Source organism: Mastacembelus armatus, chromosome 11, assembly GCF_900324485.2.
Source record: "Mastacembelus armatus chromosome 11, fMasArm1.2, whole genome shotgun sequence".
Lineage (NCBI taxonomy): Eukaryota > Metazoa > Chordata > Actinopteri > Synbranchiformes > Mastacembelidae > Mastacembelus > Mastacembelus armatus.
Window position 1 is genome coordinate 14627677 of NC_046643.1, and position 20834 is coordinate 14648510.

General features: G+C 38.4%; 2 protein-coding genes across 3 annotated transcripts; one reads left to right on the top strand and one right to left on the bottom strand.

Annotated features, from left to right (window-relative positions):
- The first annotated feature begins 929 nt into the window (after positions 1-929).
- On the top strand, positions 930-4060 carry LOC113126728 (uncharacterized protein C1orf43 homolog). Its single transcript, XM_026300832.1, has 7 exons — positions 930-1259; positions 1336-1437; positions 2265-2373; positions 2500-2553; positions 2863-3029; positions 3148-3206; positions 3375-4060. Exons 1-7 carry the CDS (start codon positions 1197-1199, stop codon positions 3580-3582), a joined length of 762 nt encoding a protein of 253 aa, XP_026156617.1. The 5' UTR covers positions 930-1196; the 3' UTR covers positions 3583-4060.
- Positions 4061-4172: 112 nt separating this feature from the next.
- tuft1b (tuftelin 1b) lies at positions 4173-18413 on the bottom strand. Of its 2 annotated transcripts, none has more exons than XM_026300830.1 (12): positions 15028-15150; positions 8983-9060; positions 8808-8900; positions 8659-8733; positions 8513-8569; positions 8128-8217; positions 7408-7503; positions 6664-6887; positions 6283-6388; positions 5711-5794; positions 5507-5601; positions 4173-5335 (listed from the first exon to the last, which is right to left on the bottom strand). In XM_026300830.1, exons 1-12 carry the CDS (start codon positions 15133-15135, stop codon positions 5263-5265), a joined length of 1179 nt encoding a protein of 392 aa, XP_026156615.1. In that variant the 5' UTR covers positions 15136-15150; the 3' UTR covers positions 4173-5262. The 2 variants fall into 2 exon arrangements, with proteins under 2 accessions (XP_026156615.1, XP_026156616.1); XM_026300831.1 differs by lacking the exon at positions 15028-15150 and adding an exon at positions 18268-18413 and having other exon boundaries at positions 5263-5335.
- Between the last annotated feature and the right edge of the window lie 2421 nt (positions 18414-20834).

The window sequence follows — 20834 nt, forward strand, 5'->3', positions numbered from 1 at the left end:
AATAAAATCTTACCTTTTTTAGTTTTTAAATGGAGAATAATAATGGAAAGCTTTATAATGCTGCACAGGTTTGGTATTTATCTCCACGTACAATGAAATAATAAAATGCATCAGTTACGTTATTTGGCAAGTGCACGTTGTTTGACAATATTCACACCATGAAACTGGGTACATTATTACTAAGTCACAGTACTAATGTCCCAGTGTCAAATCACTCAGCAACTGTATTTGCTTTTCAGCTTGTGGATTTAATCTCCACCTGAAGCCCATCGCTTTCTCGTTCTTCTCCTTGTGTGTGGTGGAGCAATGTGTTTGTGAAATCTGACATTAGTTAATAATTGTACTAATGATTAATAATTATTTTTTAAGGGTGCTGAGATGAAATTTAGGTGTGGTTGAGCACCCCTAAAAAGGGTCTAAAATTGCCCCTGTTAACATGTAACAATAAAATAAAATAAAATAAAATATCCTCAATGAGTTAGAGAGATGTTAAGGATGCTACTGGTGTAAGAACAGGTAGCCTGCATGTGTATGTGTATGTGCCAATAATATACATGTAAGTATATATAAAAGTATTAAATAAAATATATATTAGAAGAAAAAGAAAAAGAATATATATATAAAACATATTAAAGTCTGTAGAGATGTATATGTACACATATATTAGAGCGTAATATAATAATGCAATAATATACAATGATAGGAATAGTATACCTCAATATAAATTTAAATATAAACCCTTTTGGTTGTAAATATATCTGAATATTTCCACAAAATAAAAATATATATGTTATAATTGCATGTATTTATAGCTGACAATAGTAGAAATCTTGAGGGCTAAACAAAACAAATGCAACATGGAGAAGGTACGGTGTTTGATGTGAGTGGTCCTTCTTACACAGTTATTACGGTAACTCTTGTTCCTGTTCCTAACTCACACAAGCTACGTTGCGTTGGCTCGCCGAGAAGAGACGTGTCTTTCTAGTCACTAAATAGTTTTTTCCTCTGAAGCACGATTTTAAAGCTGTAACGTGATAAGCAATTTTTGTGACGACTGTTTTCAAAATGGACAGCCGACAGTTCCCGTTAGCTCCGAAGCGAAGTTAGCAACAACATAGTTGTCGTTCATATTCGTTGCTAACGCTGGCTAGCTAAACGACCTGTGGAGAAACAGATTTATTATTCTGACAGACAACATGGCAGAGTCATCGCCTTTATCAGGGGTTAATGTTGTTCTGGTGATGGCTTATGGGAGCTTGGTGAGTAACTTAATTAAGTTGTGGTTATGCTTGCTAGCTGTAAGCGCTCATGTGACACATCTGTTTTTGTGTGCAGGTGTTTGTGCTTTTGTTTATCTTCGTCAAAAGGCAAATCATGCGTTTCGCAATGAGATCCCGTCGGGGACCCCATGTACCTATTGGCCACAATGCACCTAAGGTAAAGTGAATTTCGTCTGCTAGAAGTTACGTGGTGTAGCTGGATATAGGGAAGCAACCATTACAATTTTTGTTGGCCCGATTATAGTCTGAGGAGTAATCACGGTTTCACGATTATTATGCATTCATTAATTTCACAACACTACTAATGTGTAACATTACATGAACACTCATTAGATTTAAAAGTGTTATTTGTCACAGTCACCAAATAATACAGCCCAAAATAATAATAAAGACAAACAAAAGTCCATCTGTCCCTGAATGGTGAGCTCTGTAAACATCTGTCAGTATTTCCCTATTGAAAATAACAAATTGAAATAGATCACAAAATTATTTTGTGTTTTCAGTTTGTGTATTCTTTCTACATTTCTTTTGGACTTGAGGTAGAGCTGCTGCTGCCTGCAAGTCTACACGCTCCTGATGTTATGTTATTGTTTTACTCCTGGAATATTAACTTACAAAGACATTTACTCAACAAAGACGGGAGGAAGTTAAACGTTCACTGACTGAAGGTTTTGAGAGGACTACTCAATGTTACATGCTGCTATGTTTACATTGCACTGAAAGCCCAACCACAAAGGCATTGATTGTGACACATTTATATTTAACTCTCTACAACCTCAATGTTTCATTGAGTAGCTTTACACATTATTTACCTTGGTTGTTAAGTATTACCTTTACTTGGGCTTGCAAAGCTGGGTGGTGATCCCGCAGGTCCTGCATCAAATTTGATGTATTGGCATCCCTAGCTGGATATGCAGCAGCAGTAGTAGTTGTTGGTCTAGGAAATCATGAGCCCTGCTGTTTTCATCATGGATTAATTTACAGGGTTTGAGAGAGGAGATTGACTCCAGGCTGTCTAAGGTCCAGGAGATCTGTTTCGAACCTCGTCTCCTCTCAGAAGATGACGACAGACTGAAGCAGGGATCACTAATTAGTCAGTCACCTCTTCACCTCATGTTATTCCTACATGTATCATTTTAAAGTGCATATTTTCTTAATGTGCATATGATTTTTGTGTTGTTTCCTTGTCAAATGATACAAATCTGTTTGTATTCCAAAGGTTGCTACAACTACCTGTACAGAATGAAAGCTCTGGATGCTATCCGTGACTCAGGTGAGAGGGAGTTTGGTGTTCAAGTGTACTATTTCTGAAATTCCATCATTCTTCTCATCCTCACATAACTGGTTCCATTAATGGCACGTCATTACCATAATAATCTTCACATTCACTTCAACTCAGATCACCTCATCTGTTAATCTGTAAACATGATGTCTTATGTTTTAAGATAGTTATCACATCTGCTCTTCTCTTGTTTTTGTAATTATATAATAGGATCTGTGAGTGACTATTTCCCACTGAGGTAAAATAAAAGGTAAACATCTTTTTTAATCTTCACTTTTTATTCTTGACTCTGTTTCTCAGGAATTCCTATGCAGGAGATAAGTCGTAGTCCCAGTGCATTTACTGGACGCAACTTCAGGAACTGGTTGATGGAGTTGCGCAATTCCCATTCTCTGATCAAAAACAGCCACAGTGCGCTCATTGACCGTTTACTTGAAGGCTATGACAGCGCTCGCCATGGGACTGGGGTGGGTATAAGTTTTTAACAATAATTGGTGATGAAAAGATGATAAAATACAGTAGCTTTAACAGTTCTGTCATCAGCTTTTGTAATATGTTACTGATTTAACTGTCGCTCTGTTTAAGGTGTTTGGAGAAGCTGAATTTCTTGAATACCAGCAAGCTCTCAATGAACTAGCTGATGTGTAAGTTCTGCTACACTGATCCAGCATTCCGATCCATAATCACATTTACAGTTTTAGTGTCAAGACCAAAAATGAATAAATAAAAAAAAAGTCAATATATTTGTTCATGCCACCTATTACATAGTAAACCTTTGTGTAAAGTGACCACTTTTTTCTCACCTCCCACAGGGTGAAGGCCTATTCCAGCACCACCAGCTTGGACCAGCATCACCAGTCAGCAGCCAAGGACCTGACAGGCTCTCCTGTCCGCAGCACTCCCTCCACCATCCAGGTCACCTACCTGCCCTCCACTGGCCAGCGCAGCAAGAGACCTAAACACTTTCTGGAGCTCAAAAGTTTCAAAGACAACTACAACACACTGGAGAGCACTCTGTGAAACACTCCTTTCAAAAAAATGTTTGCGTGGCGCGTGAGCATGTTTGTACACTGGTTACACACACTACTGTGAAAAAAATAAAAAGTCGCAACAGGACTTAACTTTTTTAAACTTTTCATGCAATATTTTTCAAGTAATTAAAATCTAGAAAAAAAGTCACAATTTATATTGTTAAAATCTTGCAGTTAAAAACTGTTTTCCCTTCATTATAGTGAAGCTTTTATGTATCATGGCGCTAATGAGTGCGTTTAGAGGACAAATATGATTGTAGCCATCCTGGCAAAGTCTTGTTTTTGCAAAAACAGCCAAGGTTATGGGAAACCCCTGGATTCATTTTTTTATTTTTTCTCAAAATACCAAATGTAAATATGAATGTACCATCAATATGTCTGTACATATGTAAGATATTGATGTGGACAATAATGTATTTAATTATGTGAGTTGTATTTGTGAGTTGAGATAAAAACCTTAAAACCCACTTCTTCATATATAGGTTTCTTAATATCTCCACTAGAGGTCAGTACAAGAATAAAGATGCAACATCAGATGATTAAAATGTTTCTAAAATGTCATCAAATACAACAATTGAGGCAGATAAACCGGGTCTTTTATTAAATTTAAATAAAATGTGACAGTCTATAATAAAAGTACACAGCCTGAACTTCAGCATGTCTGTCTACAAAGTTCACAGTAAATAGTTATTGAGTTTACAAAAATGTTCAACGTGGATTGCAACAGAAATAGTTTTAGAGACAGAAATAGCAACACCCATACAGAAATGCAGAATTATGTAAGCTGTGTTAGTTAAATAAGAGTTTTTTGTATTAAATATGCAAACTTTTGAGCAAAAAAACAGGTTATCTAATAAGTGTACTGAAGCAACACTTGTTAGAATCAAGAATTAAAATGTTGATATCAAGCCTTTAGTATTAATAAAATAAGATTAAAATTCTAATATGGAGAAAAGCATTATCACTCATTTATCATTATCGACCCACTCTAATTACTACTACAATTAGGTTAAATTATATTTCAACTGTGACAGCCGACATCATGTCTGCCATTGGCAATATGGTGCAAAGCACTGGGGACTATGACCCTGAACCCTGTTTGTTTTGCTTGTTGTCAAGTAGGTTGTAGGATGCAGACAAGCTAAAAACACTCAACGCAATGTGATGTATTTGTACATTTATCCAACTGTATGCATGGCGAAGACATTAACGCTTTATGATCTTGACCCACCTTTTACACTGACCTCATGAAACTGCTTATTTCAGAAAGGAGAGGAGGTGGAAAACTTCACACAGGGAACTTTACTGAACTCTTGTTACTGTGATTGCACCTAGACGACCTGCTGACACAGTACATACCACACAAGTTTGTGTCTATATATAATCATCTAAGGAGTTCAGTAAAATTCTTTGCATTGTACGGCTCCATTCTTGTTTCCATTTCGGGATTCCTCTTGTCTTTGGATCCCAGTTTGAATTCATTTTACTGTAAATGGATGCAGAACAGTCTGAGAAGCAATTATCAGTCACTAACAAAAGACCAGCGTGCTTCGTGACCATGAGGTCTCTCAAGCCTTTTGAATACTTACAGTCCAACATTTTACATACTGGTTAAATATATATTTACAGTTTTCTTTCCTTCTGACTGTTCTTTTGATTGACGCCCCATTCAGGACTTGATCTCAATAACTTTGATGAAGGGGAGGACCTTGTTGGTCGCTGTCGTCGGTGTGAGGGGTTTACTATATGGACAGGGAAAGAAAAATTGAAAAATGGAAAAATGAATGTTATGAGGTTTACTTAGACATTTGACTACAGCAGATCTAATAGACACCCCCTTAGTGGGATGAAATAAGCATCTCGCTGTAAATAAGAAAATGAGCAGATATGGATATTGCAAAGTGATTGCACACCTGTAAATGACCTCTGGCTTGTTCTCATTGAATGTCAGGGGTGGAGGTTCCTGGCCTGCCTGCATGTACTCCATGTGGTCATGCATTTCTTTATTCTGCAGACAGATAAGGACAACAGTCATTGAAATGTGTTTCCTAAAAAAAGTACATGGCGTGTTTTAGGGGGATCATTTTCAGCCACGAACCTCCTGACTGGCTCCTTACCTCAGCTTCCAGAAAAGCCACTCTCTCCTCCAGATCCCTGATGACTCGATCTCTCTCTTGAATGGCTGTCCGGGAGTTCTGGACCTGTGTTATAGAATAAACAAACAAACAAACAATATGAGATGCTCTTTAGAAACAAAGCTCACAGGAGCAGACACAGTAGTGCTTGCAAATGAGTTCTGTTTCACTCTACTTCCTCATATCAATAGTGTTTTATGTGTCTGCCTCCTCAAAATCTAATTTCCTGATTAATGGCTTTCTGTGTGTTTGTGGGCACGAGGGAAGCCATTTGCTGTGTGAGTGTGTGTGTGTGTTTGTGCACGTACATTTATACATTTATGTATATATTATGAGGACCAGTTTGAGTTTCTACAATGGCAGTGAGGACATTCTGGGAAAGTGTTTTGCTGACACACAGTTAAAAGCCTTTATAAGGGTTAGGAATAAGTTAGTTGAATTAGTTTAAGTTTAGGTCTAGGCATCTAGTTGTCATGGTTAAGGTGAGGATAACAGAACCCTTGACGTCAGCAAGTGTCCTCCCAAAGTTAGCTCCATATACCAAGAAGTATTACCTTTTCGATCATTTCTCGCACTTTCCTCTGCTGACTCTTTAACATGTCATCGAGGTGATGAATCTTTTCCTTCAGGACGGCCACCTCTTTCTTTAGCTCTGCACACCTGCAAACACACAGATATATGAGGAAACCCTCAAACAAATGGCAGATTGATAAATATATAAGTCAATAAACTAAAGAAAACAACTGAAATGAACAAGTTGTTTTGTAATTTTTGGAAGAAACTTGTAGATATATAAATTTTTGTTTTGGAAAAGATTCTCTCATATTAGAACAAGGATGAAATAATCTACTCTCTCTCTTCTCTCTCTCTCTGTGTTTTTCCTAAAAAGGAAAAAAAAAAAAAAAATCAACTTTACTCTGTTGCAGTGTTCTTACCTCTGCTCTTTCTCCTCCCCTTCCCCTCTGTCTGCTTTAAGCTGCAGCAGCTCTGCCTCGCCTGCGGCCATCTTATCTTTGAGGATGCCACTCTCGATCTCCATGCTTCCCAGCAGCCTCTGCAGCTCCTCCACCTGCTGACCTCTCTCCGCTGACTGCTCCTCTGCCTTATGCAGCCGCTCCGACTGCGCAGCCAGACAAACGCGGTACTCAATGCACTCAGACTGTGAGCAGAGCCAGAGTGAGGATTAACTGGAGCTTTTCTACGATACCGAGCAATAACAGATACACTTTTAAAAGTTGATTCAGCTTTATTACAACCTGGCTCTTATTTGAATAGTTTTGGCTTTATTGGAGGAGCAAATCTGAACTAATTGTGGTTGCTGCTAAAATAGCTCCAACTATTTTGCCTCTTGGTTAAATGGCAGTGACATTTTAAATTTGCTATATACTGTGACGATTACTTGTGTCTTAATTAGAAAAAACAGTATAACAATTAGCATGTTATATTCTATGTACAATTGTTTTATATCAGAGTTTGGTAGCACAGTTTCCAGCAGTGGCCACCTGACTAGAGGTCTAATCAGCCAGAGTAAATGAGAACACTAATTTCTGTTCAATGTACAACATAAGAAACAACAATGCTGAGATGAAGGCTGATTAAAGGAAAGAGAGAGGAGCAGATGGGTGAGTCATATCTGCAGACAGGAAATCGTGGCATGCTACTCATATCGCCAGACAGACCTGTAGTCTGTCCCTCTCCGCCTGATGCTGCTTCTCCATCTCGTTCAGCTGTTCACGCAGACACTCCGTTGCCTCTCTGAGCTTCACACTCTCCTCCTGATTATCCGCAACATGAGAGTGCAGACAGACAGAAATGTGACTCGTTCAATTAGGTTTAATCTGGCAAATTACTTGAACCTGAGGTAAAGGCAGGATCTAACAGGATCTGATGGGCCAGTGTCTACATGTTTAAAAGGGTGTTTGGTCTAGCCTGAGGTGAATAGCATTTAGATATGAAGCTTGGTGTCAGCATATTTAACAGTCCAGAGATATTTTTTCATTTCAGGCCTGTGCTTTAGGTGACCAAAACACTTTTTCCTCCCACATAGATGTTATGATGTGCTGAGTCTATAATAATGCCTAGGAAACACAGTGTTGTTTATGTGTGTGGTACTGTCAGTCAGAATGAAAGTGATCCCTAGCATTGTGTGGAGTAAGCTTTGATATCTTCAGAAATTCTGTGGGACAGCAGGCAGTTGGCAGGTGTGAGTGTGATGCACCTGGAGGGGCCAGCCCTTTGTTCATTATAAATGCCTGTCTGTTTGAATACAATTTTAAATGCATTCATTCTAGTTTTATTTCCCATGGTGCATTTAGATGAAACTGATGGATAACCAGACCATAAAACCACAGTAAACACTTCTGAAGAAGCTGAAGAAGATTGAATTGTAATCAGCTTACATGAATGTCTGGCTCAATAGGAACAGAGTTTCCATTGGTGACAGCTGATTTGTTCTTTGGCATGTTGACTCTGAAGCCATTGGGTGGACACTAAAGAAGAGAGCAGTGGATGGTTAGTGATAATTTTACTCTAAAAGAAAACACAAGCCCAACAGGACGATAACAACAAGAGGTCTGAAAACATTAATAGCTAATAGCTCATCTCTAGTGAGAGAAATAGCAAATCCTTATATTGGGGAAGTTGGAATCAGCAAATATTCGGCATTTTTGCCGGTCAAAAGGTTTAAAAGATAAGCCAAGTATTATAATCACTCAATTCATCTTCTGTTGGGCCCAACAATAGTTTTAGTAACACATCTCTGACATTGATACAGAAGCTGCGTACCTTGCTGTTCTGCCTGGCTGCCATCTGCTCTCTCAGAGTCTTCAGACAGTACCTCACCTAGGATCAAAAACACACTATGCATAAATGTTGACTCATTGTCATACTGTTTTTGCAGGAAGTGCTGCTCAGCTCAGTCACACACTGACCTCCTGAATCTGCGACATCTCGTCCGTCAGAATGCTGGCACTCTGCGCCGTCTTTGGACGGGTGTCAAGGTTAACCTATGTAACGCAGTTCGATGTTAGATACAACCAAGAAACTATACAAATATTTAGAGAAAAACAAGCTCACATACCTTGATTACTTCAAAGTTCACTTCTCTGGGTCTGATTAGTCTTTCTTCCTGCTCTTCTGGTTTTTGTGGCTGTACTACTGCTATGCTGCTCTCCTACATTCAGTAAAAAAAGTCTCATCAAAAGGTTTTTCTTTCAGCCAGTTAACAAAATGATAAAACTGTTTTCATTTCGTACCTTGTTCCTGTGCCACCCTGAGCTGTAGACTGACTGATCTTGCCGTTGTGGAGTGAGTCTAAACCTTCTGCTTTGGTCCTGAAATGAAAGATGAGAGGATAAGAGGAACAAGATGACTAAAAGGAGCTGCGGGGATTATGAGAAAAACAACCAATGAAAAGAATGGAAAGAGGCTGAAAATGAAAGTCACCAGTGAAAAGGGGGTGGAGCGGGGACAGAGAGGGGTACTATAAAACTTCCCCAGTGCTAAGTTCCTCTGTGGATGCCGCACTGTTTGACTGTAAAACCTAGCAACCGACACCGAGGAGACATTTCCATTGAATCCTCAGGGTCTGGTGATTATGACCAAACACACTGAAACCAGAAAATGAAACCAGTCCAGTAGAGGCCAAAAATACAACACACACTCAAAACATCTGTGGCTACTGAGTCAAATTTGTCTCCCTGGCAACAAGTACAGATTATGTAAAAACATTTTGTTATGCTTTTGCAACTTAAATTTAAAACAGAGGATTTACAGGAAGTAGTCTGTACAACATGTCCAAGCTGGTAATTTTGCTCTACTTTACTGGAATATGTATCCTCCAAGTAACATATTCTGTTCTGTGGTTATGTGCTTTTTGTTCTATATAAAGAAATGCCTGGCAGATAAATTTTCTTGAGGTGCTTGACAAAATATTGTGGTTATTGAGAGGCTTTCAAAAATGTTAATACGTAGTGAACATTGTATAGATGAGACAGTCTTATACAGTGTAATAAACATACATATTTAGATTTGATTATATTATAGCTTGTTTTTCTAATTGTTTTTTCTTCTATAAACACACACTGAAAGCCACTGTACCAGTCAGACATACTTGGCCAATAAAACTGATTCTAATTATCTTAATTAAAAAACTGTTTTGAAAATCAGAAATTAAATTGCCTGCTACTTTTTTAAATGACCTTTTTAAAACAACAAAGTGCAATGTGCCCTCCTCCCCAAACAAACAAGTACCTTGTCAATACTCTACATAATCCTCCTTGACAACACCCATTTAAGTGGAGATGAAGGTATGTTAACACAACAATTGTGCTGCCTTATGTATGAAACTACTAAGAAAATACACCATCTGGTTCTTGGAAAAAAAAAAATCTACATCTAGGTGCAGTCGAGTTATGTAACAGCTTATTTTCTATATACTGTCCTCCATGTGATGTTATGTGTTTGTATGCAATAATGTGTATGTATGTGTTAACGGGTATGTCTGTATCTGTATGGAGCAAAATGCAGCTGTTGTATGGAGTGTGCTCCACCCTCCAGTAGAAAGGGGAACGCCAGAGCCGATATTATCAGTCATTATTCAGGGTGAATGCCAATCTTTCGGTTTTTCATTTTATGGTGCTGCTGTGGGTGCTTTCATCGGTGGCCTTAATTACACTTTGTGTGGGTGTCAACTACAGAGCAAATTAGATCGCAATCAACTCAAAAGTCAAGCTACACCAAATTTAATCAGCAATAAAGAATCACAAACGAGGCCTGTAGATGTTTGGACTATAACTAAACTTCTTCTAGTCTTAGTCTATAGACACAGAAGGGAATTCAGAAGCATATAAGCACCTATAATGTTATGTTAATTTTGTTTTTCTTCTACAGAGTCAAATTCATATGAGTTTGACTAGATCATTTATAGTTGCTGCTGTTCAGGGGTGTCACGGTGGTAGTAGGTGAAGCCTTACTCAGAAATATGTGTTTTCCTGTACTGGTTGTCAGAGAGGTATTTTTACAAGTTTCACAGGCAGGAGAGAATCCTGAGTAGTACATGAGAAACAGATGCTGTTCCCATTTTAAATCACACCAAACGACATCATCTCCTTAGTCTTCTTAATTTCTTTCTTACATTTTTTTTTACTTAGAATAATTGCTGATAAATTCAGTTTAGCTCTAACACTTCAATACAGAAACATTATATCATACAGCACAGTAGCAGCTCAGGTCAACACCTAATAAAGCCACTTCACACACCCTAAATTACTCTCTCTAAGACTGACATCTGTAATTACAGGGCAGCAGTCACCCTGACACATTCCTGACATAACACAGTATATTGTCAATTTAAGTGTGATGAGAATGCGGAAATAACCTCAACAGTATGCAAATAATTGTAAGGCATCACATGAAAAAAACAAAAACAAAGGTTATAGCTCAATTTCCAACAGGTGAAATTCCAAGAAAACATATTCTTACAAAAGACAAAAAGGCAATGAGAATATAAAAAGTATCCCAACCAGAAAAATATAAGTTTGCAATTGTTTTATATTTATGCATAAACATACTCGATAGCACAAACAGCAGAATACAAACTTAATTCAGCCATGCTGTGTTTCCCGGGAAAAGTCATTTACTTTATCCTGTCTTCAAGTAACACGTTAGGAATGGCAGTAATGTGATTCAATTTGTTTTCTGTCATCAAGTCACATGAAATTGAGAAAGGATGTGTCATTGAATATTAGTTTCCATCACTTCATGTGCAGCATAGCAATAGTGTGCAGTACACCGGAGATTCAGATAGGCATGGCTGAAGAATCATGGGAAGTGACTTTATATGAATGTTCACATTGTGCATGTCTGTCCATGTGGCTGTGATTTTTATAAGCTCTTAGAGAGACATCCCCTTTGTGCAGTGATTTGTTGTGTGTATGATTTTTAATCCATCATCATTAAATTACTGATCTATTCTTGTAGAGGACAGAGTGTATGCTTTAAATAGTTCAGTGCTCTTTGTGTGTTTGCGTGCTGCTGTGACAAAATAAACGTGTGTGAATGGGTGGAAACAGTTTTAGTGTGTGTGAACATGCCTACAGTACAATAGATCTCATATGATACTCACAGAGAACTATTGCTAAAAAAAAACAACAAAGGGCAACCCAGTCAAATGTGGCTAACACATTTGGTTACTTACGTAAGCAACCAATTCTCTGCTTTGCAAATTAAACACAGGCTAAATGGTTTAATTTGAATGGCAGTTCTTTGTTAATAATTGCAATGTCTGAAAACCATCAGAGCCGAGGCAGTGACAGGGCAGATCGATATTTCACTCATTTCAAGAAGCAACAGCCCGAGGGTTTCTGTCTCACAATGACGCAGAGAGAATTGTGGGACAGACACACCCTGGGAGGTGTGCAACATGCACTGAAACATGCTGTGCACCTCACCGCACGCAATTCAGTGTTTCTTTGGAACAAACTCCATGGACACGTTTACATTTCATTCATGTGACTGACTAACACTTCAAAGTAAGTCTTCAAGTAAACCGCTGGTATCGTTTGATACTCGATGTTGATTAAAGCTTTATTTATTAGATTCTAAACACTGGATATTGACCGTGGCAATCTCTCCTTATCATCAAACATCAGAAAAATAAACTGTTCTGCATTATTACTGAAAAGTCCTTAACTGCTCAGTGATCTGGTTTTGCTAAGATCAGTAAAACTGCGTCCACTGCCAACAAGTGATTATAGATAAAAAGGAGGTGACGTATTGGCTGTTACAACAGACCAAATAGCCTGAACCGATTATACTGTGATCATATTCCAAGGTAAAATTAAGTATTGAATCATTGCATACCTTTGCAGTTCTGGCCTGTCCAATTTACATATGAATAACAGTTAAGTGTTGCTAAGCCCTGATGTAACAATTCTGAGGTGCGTGTATTGACAAGAAAAACTCAACAGACTCTTTCTCTGATCTGAAGCTAAAAATGAATACAGTGAGGAAAATGAGGATATGAGTGTGTTTTGTTGCAGCTTACACTATTTTACCATAAGACCTCAGCTGAATTCCTCTTTTGCTTCGTTCTAATCCATTTGCGCTCTGTGCTATGGGCAAGTGCAAACACATACATTTCAGATGTGCATGATGGAGTCAGCCATGCAGTCGTCTGTTCTCTGCATTTACACTGCAGTGGGTATCCGCCCGCAGCACTGAGGTAAAGGGTTAGAAACCTCCGAGTGCTGCTTCTCTAGGCTTGTCCGTGCAGCTCAGGGAGCACTTCATTTCCTTTTTGTGCAGCATTTGCCATGTAGGAGGACTAACCTCAGTTAGGAAACAGAGAAAACCATTGTGGTTTCCTTTCTTTTCTATATCTCTTGTACAATGACTGTATAAACCCATTTCATAATGCACTCAACCTCCAGGTTAAATGGATATAATGAAGATAGCTTTAAAATTGAAGTGTTCAGCTGTTGTTCCAATACAGCTGATTGAGACATGGATCAACCTTAGTCTGATTCTTAGTTTAACAAGCTTAAAAGACAAACCTACAGTTAAATATGACATACATCTTTCTGAGACACATGCAATATCAATTTATTATAAAGAAACTGCTTGCATCACTTAAATTGACTTATGCAAAACTGTTATTATATAACACAGAAGTACAAACAAAGCGCAGAGGCACCTATTTGGTATATTTTGTCAAAAGTTCAAAGCTTTAAGGAGCAGCCTTAAGGGAGGATCTGTTTACTGTCTCTAGTGTCCTGTTTCACCACATCAGACAATGGAGGAGGAGGACAGAGCAGACAATGGAGGAGGACAGAGCAGCGCTATAATTGTACACATTTCTATTCCTCAGTGACTTCTGCTTACCAGTTATGAGGTTAGAGTAGCATTCAAAGTAAACTGCAGTAGAGTACAAATCAAAAAAGTACAAGACAAAGTAAAAACAAAAGCTGTTGTTAAGGTGTTGCTGCTAGTGAAAAATGCCTATAATAAATTCTGTCTTGTTTCTTTTAACAACAGTTTATCAAAGTGTCATAACTGATAAAATAATTATAGGCATTATTATTATTATTTTAAAAGGGAGTTAAGTAGATGTTAGGAATACACAGGAATAGTGTGGTAAAAGTAGTGCAGTGTTGTAGAGTGGAAAACAGTGGAAGACATAATATCTTATTATCTCTTACAGGTAACAGAGCAAAAACCTGAAGACTTCAGATAACATCGTCTATACTGGATTAGACTTGTAGCTGATATGAAAACAATGAGGCTGATTCATGTTTACTGAGTCTGAGGTGACATCACTGCTCCACCTCCACTTCCGGCTACAAGAGCATCCTCTTATCATCACTGACTTCCCATAATCAATACAGCAGCAACCAAACATAGTCCCCAGGCTAAAAAACCCTCTCCATTACTGCTGTTTACTGGTATTGGAGATGATATCATTGTTGCAATCAGCTGCTCCGGCTGACCAATACATTAATACATAGATTACCCAGACACAGATGAAGCAGGAGCAGATCACTTTTTGCAGCAACACACCAGAATCCGAAGTCCCGTCTTAAGTATCAACAGAGTTCACAACCAAGTGTGAAATCCATCCATCTCTGAATACAGTCGAAACAAAGTGGTTTTATTACTAAGCAACAAGACCACAAATACTATGCGTGGCACTCAAATCCATAAAACACTTAAAACATGGAAACGTCTTGATATTAGTTCTATATAAATCCTGCTCCAAAGCATCACAAGCTACACATAGTAACTACAAACAGCTCCCTTTAGTTTAATACCAACAGTATGCGTCATCGGTGAAACAAAAACCAGAATCCCGGCTTTTCCATGGGATAACTGACAAACAGAAGTTGACTGTAAAAAGTTTCAAGCTTGATTTTTACATGATAAACTCTGTGGAAATGTTTGAGTTCGGATAGTTTTATGTCAGATAAAACATAATGAGGATTCATTGTCAGATTCTCATGAATTTATATTTAACAAAATCCTGTGTTTAGTGCCTTTCCCCCTCTACAGTATGAATCATATTACTGTAAGAAAGCACAATGTTCACTTCATTTCTTTTTGTTTATGATGTTCAGCATCTGTTTTTGGACAGTATGACGAGTTCACTACGAAGACGTACTCAATCTAACCATATATCCAGACATGTCACTGTAACTCATAAAGCAGACAAAACTACAATCACGAGTACGAAAATGCACATCACCTTCGATGAGGCTGAAAGCAAACCCTTAACTTTATCTCACAAAGATCAGTCTGATATCTACCTGGGTAGATGAAACTGTCCGGGACTCCCAAAAATTATGTTCAGGCGGCTGTGATCCAGACTGTCTGTGACTAACCTCGTGAGAAGCCACGACTGTCTTGCTATACATGGCTGGGTGAGGCTCCACCGGCTGCCCAACCCACTTTCATCCAGATTGTTCCCCAGCACACAGCACAATGCTGCCAGTCTGGGGAGGCACATAGCTGTTAGCCTCCCCTGCAGGACAGCAGGGCCAAATACATAGTGGAAAAAACATCTCCACTGAAGCTGAACTGCACAACATTTTGACAGTCATGTATAAACTTTACAGCCTGATACTTAGACTAAACTGCCTTTTTTATCACATTTTACTTTGGTTTAAGCAAACAATATGTATAACCTAACTTAGGACTATAAGTAACAGATAAAACTGTGTTATGATTTAGCTGGCACATGGTGACAGTGGTAGGTAGCAGCACTCTAAGGAATGTACAGTGTGAGTTATATAACAGAGATTAACGAGCTGTCTTTATATAACAGTCACTGGAACAGCAAGTGTGTGCAAAGTAAACAAAACAGTGCAAACACGATTCAAATCCTGCGATGTCCAAATATGTTCATGTTCATGAGACTTTAACTCTAAAAGATGGATTTGGTAAACCACTATCACTCAAACTGAGAACTTGAACTTGTTTTTCATCGCCATTGTAAGTGTAGTGTGGGAATGCACCTTTCATGATCAATTAATCTTTTGGAGGTTTTCCTATTATTAATGACTTACTGCTTTGTCTAGAACTGCAAAAACTAGTTACCTGATTCATCAACTGCACTGAAGAACGTATAACATGCTATTGTGCATTCAGTGTATTTGATTCATTTGAATTAAGGTAGATTGACGGAGTAGAAATAAAAATCCTGATTTGCTTAACACAGTACACCCATAGGCCTGCATGCCTGTGCTTATGGGTTGTTAGACAACAGTTCTTTAAAATCCACCGTCATGGAAAACATTTAATATAATATTAACGTCGATAAACCATGTGAACTGTTGCTGTCATGCAAATAACGTTATTTGAAAGTTGAAACAGCTGGTTATTTCTCACACTACATGTCTATATATATATACACACACAATATTTGCTTGCCTTTTGTTAAGAACAGTGTAAACATGACACAGTCTATTGCAACAAGAGTATACTGTAGAGCTGACAAAAAAAAACAACATTATAATCCAACTAAGCCATTTTAATGTCTTTGCCTGAGCCATCCTCGCTCTTCTCACGCCATAACGAAACACACATTAACTCAAAAGTCATTTGACAAGATGAGGATGGAAACAAATAAACTCCTAAATGCGTTAAAGTGGAATGAAAAGGGTTTTCCAAATGAAAACAGTGAGCTGGAAACATCATTAAAATGACAGATAAAACTGATCAAGAAAAAAAACCAAAAACTGTTATCATCCAATCATTTGTTAGAGATGAACTGAAATGCTTTTGCACCACGTGTGTATTTGTCTGGGCACGACTTTTCTTCTGTATCAACAAATGATCTGTTCATTCATTCTGTACCACCATCCTGGGGCACCTGTGCCATTATGACATAATATATCACTGCCTAGCTCAGTGGTTGAGGTTAATGCATCACTTGTCACTTTGATAAACATCCATTTCATTGCCATGAGGAAATGCCTAATGACAACAATGCACAACATACACAAACTGAGAGAGCAGGTTTTGAACTGCATCAAATGTTACAGTGTCAGACACGTTACAGGAAGAAAAAAAATATTTGACTGCCAATTAAATGAGGACATTTCTGTTTAACTACCCGCTCAACAAGTCTCGGCAACTTTTGTGATGAGTTCCTGGGAACTCTTGGAATGTCGGGTCAAGTGTTTTCTTGACCTTGACTGTTTTCTCTCAACAAACCATTAGCTAAGTCCTGAAACGTCCTAATGATTTTTCAAAACACGGCACAGACAGGGGATCCTCTTACCTCATCATGGGAAACAACACACCCCTCAGTTCTGGTTAAAGCATCATGAGTTCACATTACAAGCTTCTCTTTGCCCCATTGACCTTTCCTCTTACCCCGGAGCCATTCACTGGAAAAGGTTGTGGTGTCGGCCATGTTGTTCACCACCTGCTCTGTGCTATGCATCTCACACCCAGTTGAGAAAGACAACACTGACTCTCCAACAAAACCCTGACAGCAAATAATTCATTCAGAGAGGTCGCCAAGCAGCTTTTTGTTGGCGAGATTAGTGAAATTATACAGTGATGGTGGTTGGACCCAGCTCCTGAGTGTTTATTCTTTACTCAGGTGAATGAAGGTTGGTTTGCCAAAGAACGGAGTCACCCGTCATGGGACATGCAAGGTCTGACACCCACTGCTGGGCCCAGTGATCGGCTCCCATGGCACAGCTTGTCCAACATCGTGGTTGACATAACACACACACACACGCACACACACACACATGCACGCACACACACACGATCCTCCAAAGGTAAAAGCAGGTTGAAGCCTCAGAGAGAAGGTTATGTAAATGGTGACACACACAGGCACTATTTAAAAGTTACTGACAGCTAAACACTGAGTGAAGTTTGAGTTACGCAACAAGTTACCACTGTAATCCAGCAGTCACACAAACTGTTTGAGTCCATCAGTATTTTGGGATCAGGGACTATTAAATGTCATCTCTCTATATCGAATAAGCTCAAGTGATTCAAATCACAGTAATTTGATTTTAATTTAGATATTTAATTACAATAATAAATTATGTGACTGTACAGTTAAACAGTCAGAGTGAAAGACTGCAGCCAAAAAATATTTCTGTAAAGAATAATTGAAAAAATAATGCTGACACAGCGTTAAGCCAGAGAAGCAACACAGATGTTGAATATGTCGAATTAGATAGAAGTTTGTGGTTGTGTGGACAGTTTTTGCTTTTACATGTCAACAGCTTGTATCTTTTAAGATCTGAACACCGGCATCATGTGACTTTTCAGTTTCTGCTTTTCAAACATGCTCTTTGGTTTCAGAAGCAGATTTTCTGTATAATAATAAAAAAAAAACAGCCGACATGGCCAATTAACGTGATGTGTCAACTGTGAGACACTTTAGTGACGTTTTGTGAAAGATTAACAGGATAAAGTCAGAAAAAGTGACATATTTAGGTCATGTTGCCCCTAACAAGGACTGATCTGTCTCTACGCGTGAAAAAAAAAAACGAATTAAACTGGTTTTAATCGTAACTCACCTCAGATCCGTTAACATTTCGCGTCACGCCACCGCTCATCTTCACACACACCAGAAGCGAACAAGAAACTACAGCTGTGGAAAGTTTCTGAACAGGGTTTTATTTACTCTTCGTGAGGAGGAGCGAAGAGACGCCTGGTCCCTGTTTTTCCGCTGCCCCTCTTCTCAGACCTGACTTCTTCCTGTGTCCAGGTAATGAAGTTGAGCCTTCAGCTCATGTCAGCGGAATGTGCTGGATCATAAATCAGGACGTAGCCAGGACAAGTCAAACCTGGACTCTTTACTTCACACATATTTGCACAGTTGGGTGAAAAGTTTGCAAACCTCACTTTGAAAAAGCCAAAAGAGTAAAACATGAATGTGCATTAAATATTATGTTGATCTGCCATTTCAAAGTAAGGGGCTGTAAACTTTATATTTTGTGTTTAGCCCTAAAGTTGTTTTTTATGTTTGTTTTGATTTGTGATACATACATCTATGTTTTTATCTATTTACTCTCTATCCCTGTTGTGCTAAACACACACTGCTGGCTTTTTCTTTTATTGCTGTAATGCTATTTGTCTCTAAAGGGGATCACGAATGTTTCCTTGATGTTAGTTAGTTTGACAGTTCATCTTTCTGCATAAAGTATAGTTTAATGTATTTGGACAAGGTTGTTACCAACTGCCTATAAAAGTGCTAATAAAATGCTCCATGTTTGATGGAATTCATAATGTCTTATTTTTCTTGAGGATCTATAGTGATGATGATGATGACAGTTTTATATAAACACCACAAACGGCTGAAAGAAAAATGTGTCTGACCTCAGAAAAGTTGAAGACCTCTCCTTCCGGCAGACATTTGGTGTGAGTTCTGCTGAACCACAGCATTTTGCTCTCAGTCACCTGCCTAACCTTCTTCCAGATCGATCCCATATGCTTTCTCTCATCATCTGTCTTGTTTCAGTACATTTTATTTCTCCATTTTGCAGTAATGACTCTGTTGGGAACACCGCAGCACCAAACAGCCGTACAGTCCCTGTGATCTGCTTTCTCTCCACTGCAGCTAATTCGGTGTCAGACGTGCAAATAGGATATAGTCCTATGTGATATGGTCCTGTCACATGTCAGGTGGCTCTGGTGCCATTTATACTCTCATGTACTTTCCTGTTAGGCCTATGGTTGAACTCATTTACCTTTGGTGGCATATGGCTTAAAACTTTTTTTTTTTTTGACATGTCTGACACATCAGCCCAGAGAAAGCGTCCTACTTTCAGCATTCGACAGTGTCGCTCTGACAGTGTGGGAATATTGTGATCTTTGTTCAATAATGAATCAAACCACAGAGACTAGTGCAGAGTTTTGGTAAAGAAAAAAATGTACTGCTTTTGTAAAAAAATTAGATTTTTTTGTTAGCCATTACCCGTCAATAAGCATAAATTCATACAGATGTTAAAGAAATCGTTAAAGAAAGTTCACACAATGTGAACATGTTCATGTGTTTGCTGTGTTCTTACTTGCTCTGCTACAGTAGGTGTGGTGTAAAATGAAATAAAATCCCATTATCTAATCCCAAAATCAGGTTAACCCATGTAAGATGGTTTCAAATATCAATTCATTATCATTTCAACAACTATTTGTTCTTGGCCACTCAGATAAAAACAGTCACTTTGTACACTTCACTGAAATACAATAACTGACTATATTTAGCACATCAGCTTTGACAGCTATTGAGCTAAATGAATACAGACACAAACTCAAAAGGAAGCTCATTTTGAAAAGCCCATCCCAAAGCTAACATGCACCAGCTTGGCCACTGCTAAACCAGCAGTCACTTTTGTTTACTGTACAATATAAAGTATGCATGTTATTGTAAACACATCACAACCCAACACAAACATGCAAAACGCCTCTAACATTTTAGAAATGATGGTATTGGTGCAGCTGATACACTGTACTGAATAACATCTCTGTGTTTTTCTTGTAAATGGCAGCTTGAATGCTGAGCGCTCAATTTGTAAAGCTGCTACATGTTTCCTCACACATTCATAGCACTGATACTTTGAGTGCAGAAAATTATATGATGAGCTGCAGCAAAGTATATCATTTGTCATTCATAGAAAAGCCCCATTCACTGCATGATTCACTGAACTGCAAATCCAGATCAAATAAAACAAATGGTCTTTGATATTGTGCCATTAAATACACTACGACTTAGCAAAATGAAAGAAAACAGAAAGTTTTCCTACAGCGAGCTAAGGAGAAAGACAGGGAGGTCGGATGAGGTGGAGTCATGATTACAGCTTGATGTCCCCAGTAATTACAGTAAACCATCTCCGGATTACAGACTCTGTGTCTCTTAGGGGGAAAAAACTCAGCCAGAGCTTAAAGAAATGCACTGATGACTCACTTCACAGATAAGCATGCTCTGAACAAGAGTGTAGATTGGAAATAATGATATAAAACAGGACACTTTACATGAATAACACAGTGCTACTCAATGCCTAGACTGTTTATAATCCAATTTAACTAATTAACCGAACAACAGCAGTGAGTGTGTAGTAATGATTCAAGATATATTCACTCTCTC

Coding starts and splice junctions, on each gene's coding strand:
- LOC113126728 (XM_026300832.1), top strand. CDS start 1,197: ATGGCAGAGTCATCGCCTTTATCAGGGGTTAATGTTGTTCTGGTGATG. Junction 2,374..2,499: donor GAAGCAGGGATCACTAATTA/GTCAGTCACCTC, acceptor TGTATTCCAAAG/GTTGCTACAACTACCTGTAC. Junction 3,207..3,374: donor CTCAATGAACTAGCTGATGT/GTAAGTTCTGCT, acceptor CACCTCCCACAG/GGTGAAGGCCTATTCCAGCA.
- tuft1b (XM_026300830.1), bottom strand. CDS start 15,135: ATGTATAGCAAGACAGTCGTGGCTTCTCACGAGGTTAGTCACAGACAG. Junction 8,570..8,658: donor AGATGTCGCAGATTCAGGAG/GTCAGTGTGTGA, acceptor TTTTGATCCTAG/GTGAGGTACTGTCTGAAGAC. Junction 5,336..5,506: donor AAGCCAGAGGTCATTTACAG/GTGTGCAATCAC, acceptor CTGTCCATATAG/TAAACCCCTCACACCGACGA.